Source organism: Macadamia integrifolia, unplaced genomic scaffold (assembly GCF_013358625.1).
Source record: "Macadamia integrifolia cultivar HAES 741 unplaced genomic scaffold, SCU_Mint_v3 scaffold1391, whole genome shotgun sequence".
NCBI classification, from domain to species: domain Eukaryota; kingdom Viridiplantae; phylum Streptophyta; class Magnoliopsida; order Proteales; family Proteaceae; genus Macadamia; species Macadamia integrifolia.
In genome coordinates, this window is record NW_024868188.1 from 33,795 (window position 1) to 37,205 (window position 3,411).

The following is a 3,411-nucleotide window of genomic DNA, read 5'->3' on the forward strand; positions in this document are numbered from 1 at the left end:
ATTTTGATAGGTATAAAATGGGCTATCTTGGTCAACCTGTCAACAACCACCCATATAGTGTCATTCAGTCTTTCGATTCTGGGCAATCCTATCACAAAGTCCATAGTGACATGTTCCCATTTCCGCTTTGGTACTGGAAGACGTTGTAGTAACTCATATGGCCTCTGTCTCAATGCAACTGACAATTCATGCACTTTGCCACATGCTCAACTACATCAGTCTTCATACCATACCAATAGTATGTTTTCTTCAGATCTCTATACATTTTTGTACTTCCTGGATGTGCAGAGTAAGGAGTACAGTGAGCTTCACTCAGAATCAACTCTATCAGCTTCTCTTACTTTGGAACACACAATCTATCATTAAACCAAAAAGTTCCATCTTTCACTATGAATCTCAAATTCCCCCGTCTTCCATCATTGATTGCATTTATAGTCTTTCTCAATTTATCATCTTTAGGTTGGGCTTCCTTGATCAGTTCAAACAAAGATGCTTTAATGGTAAGTGTGGCAAGTGTCATATCTTCAGGTATCTCCACTCCCACAATTACTTCCAAACCAAATTCTCTTGCTTCCTCAATCAACATAGTGTTTGAAGTAAGTGCAACTAATGTAGGTACTCCGTGTTTCCTACTTAGAGCATCTGCTACCACATTAGCTTTTCTTGGATGATAATGAATGGTGTAGTCATAGTCTTTCAGTAATTATAGCCATCTTCTTTGCCTCATATTCAGTTCTTTCTGAGTGAATAATTACTTAAGGCTCTTGTGGTCACTATAGATCTTATAATTCTAACCATACAAATAGTGACGCCAAATTTTTAAAGTAAAAATTACTACTGAAAATTCCAAGTCATGGGTAGGATAATTCTTTTCATAATCTCTCAATTGTCTAGAAGCATAAGCAATTACCCTACCATTTTGCATCAACACACATCCTAAACCTTGTTTGGATGCATCACTATATACTACCAAACCTGATGTACCATCTAGAATGGTAAGGACTGGAGCTATCACCAATCGGTTCTTCAAATCCTGAAAAATGTTTTCACATTCCTCAGTCCAATGAAATTTGACTCATTTTCTAGTCAACCAAGTCATGGGAGCAGAAATCCAGACAAAGTTCTTAATAAATCTCTTGTAGTAACCTGCTAAGCCCAGAAAACTCCAAATCTCACTTCCAGTCTTGGGAGACTCCCAATTTAATACTGCCTTTACCCTTCCAGGATCAACTTCAATACCCCTAGCAGATACAATGTGTGCCAAGAAATTCACTTGTGATAGCCAAAATTCACATTTACTAAACTTTACATACAACTGCTTCTCTCTCAACTTCTGTAATACTGACCTCAAATGGACTGCGTGATCCTCTCTACTCTTGAAATAGATCAAAATATCATCAATGAAGACAATCACATACTGATCTAGCATATCATGGAACACTCTATTCATCAATCCCATAAAAGCTATTGGTGCATTGGGCAGTCCAGATGGCATAACCACAAATTCATAGTGGCCACCTAGTCCTGAAAGCTGTCTTCTGGATATCACTCTCCTTAATCTTCAATTGGTGATACCCTGACCTCGAGTCTATCTTGGAGAATGTATTGGCTCTTGCAACTAATCAAACAAATCATCAATACTGGGAAGCGGATATCGGTTCTTAATTGTCAACTCGTTCAACTCCCGATAATCAATACGCATCCGTAAAGTCCTATCTTTCTTCTTTACAAACAAGATTGGAGCTCCCCAAGGTGATACACTGGGTCTAATGAAACTCTTCTTCAACAACTCCTATAATTGTTCCTTGAACTTCTTCAATTCGGCAAGAACCATCCTGTAAGGTGCCTGGTGTTGTCCTAAGCATTAAATCAATACAAAATTCAGTCTCTCTATCTGGAGGCACACTACACAAATCCTCTTGAAATACATCTGAAAATTCCTTTACTACTTCCAGTTCTTCCAATGTTGCATTTTCCCTTGTTGTATCTTGGACACATGCCAAGTACGCTTCACACCCTTCTTCTAACAATTTTTGTACTTGGATAGTAGAAATCAACATTTTCTTCGTTTCCTTTCTGTGTCCCTGAAATACGAACTCATCTCTATTTCTGGCTCTAAAAAATTTTTTCTTCTTAGCACAGAGCACATAAGCTCGATATGCTGACAACCAATCCATTCCTAATATGACATCAAAATCTTTCATATCTATGCAAAACAAATGAGCTATCATTTCTCTCTCACAAATCTAAATAGTACAGGGTTTATACACATCCTCTAAGTTCACAATAAACGTTATAGGTGTACTGACCATCAATTGATACACTTTGCATGTACCATTAAAGTCTTCAGAGAACAGAATTCAGAGAGAGATTTCATTTCTTCTCTAAGTAATTTACTGTTTTAAGATCTTAAATGAGAATTCTCACATTTTAACCCCAATCGACCATGGTTCTATGCACCCTTTTACAAAATTATTTCACATTTCCAAATCCATTCTTCAAAATAGAAAATCAGATTTCATAGGATGAGGATTTTGCTGAAATTTTTCCAGAATTCCTTCCATACAACAGAATTCAATCCTACCCTTCTCTATTGTTGAATTCTTTCTTACTACATGTTCATTTAAGTGAGAAATACCTACCTCCTTGCTAAATTCTGCAGTAACCTTCCAAGAAAATCAATTTCTTCTCTAATTTTCCTCTCTTCTCTCCTCTTCTTATCTTCTTTTCTTCTTCTTCTTCTTTCTTCTTTCTTCTTTCTTCCTCTTGCTGTCCAAGTAATTTGTCTGAGAAATGTGGTCGGTGGTGGCTCTTATATAGCCCCACTAACCCCATAATATATATAATATTTATATATGATTATATTACTTATACAATAAGATATATATACGTAATTACATAATTACAACTAATTATATTCCAAAATCAATTTTAGGATTTTATTAATTTACTCACTTAATCATGTCAAACCCATGAGAATAGGTCCACATGTCAAATTTCCAAGGGTGGGACACATTTAAGCCAATTGTGGCCATTTTGTTCACATGACAAGCCCCTGTCATGTCCAGAACTCTCTAACCGGTTGAGCCAGGCTTGCTCCCCTTTGAGTCTGTTAGATGCCCTATCATATCCAATCTATATTTAGGGTTAATAATCACCTATTGGCCTACTTTGCTTGCTGACTCTTCCAACACTGTTGGCAGGAGGCACAGGTATATGTTGGATCATCCTTCCTTTCTTGGAATTCCACTACTACCAGCCAAGCTAGTGTTAGTCTCTCCAACCTGCTACTGTTGCCTGTTCACAGTTAATGTAAAGAGATGAGATTTGGGGTGTTACATGATAACCTCTAGCTTCCTTGACATGGCACAATGTGTTTTAAAGACTTGAGGCCCATTGGCCAAAGAGGGT

The 3,411-nt window shown here is 37.2% G+C and overlaps 1 protein-coding gene across 1 annotated transcript; it reads right to left on the reverse strand.

Annotated features, from left to right (window-relative positions):
- Window positions 1-337: 337 nt before the first annotated feature.
- Window positions 338-1,495, reverse strand: LOC122063635. Its single transcript, XM_042627328.1, has 3 exons — window positions 1,147-1,495; window positions 976-1,033; window positions 338-662 (listed from the first exon to the last, which is right to left on the reverse strand). Exons 1-3 carry the CDS (start codon window positions 1,493-1,495, stop codon window positions 338-340), a joined length of 732 nt encoding a protein of 243 aa, XP_042483262.1.
- Between the last annotated feature and the right edge of the window lie 1,916 nt (window positions 1,496-3,411).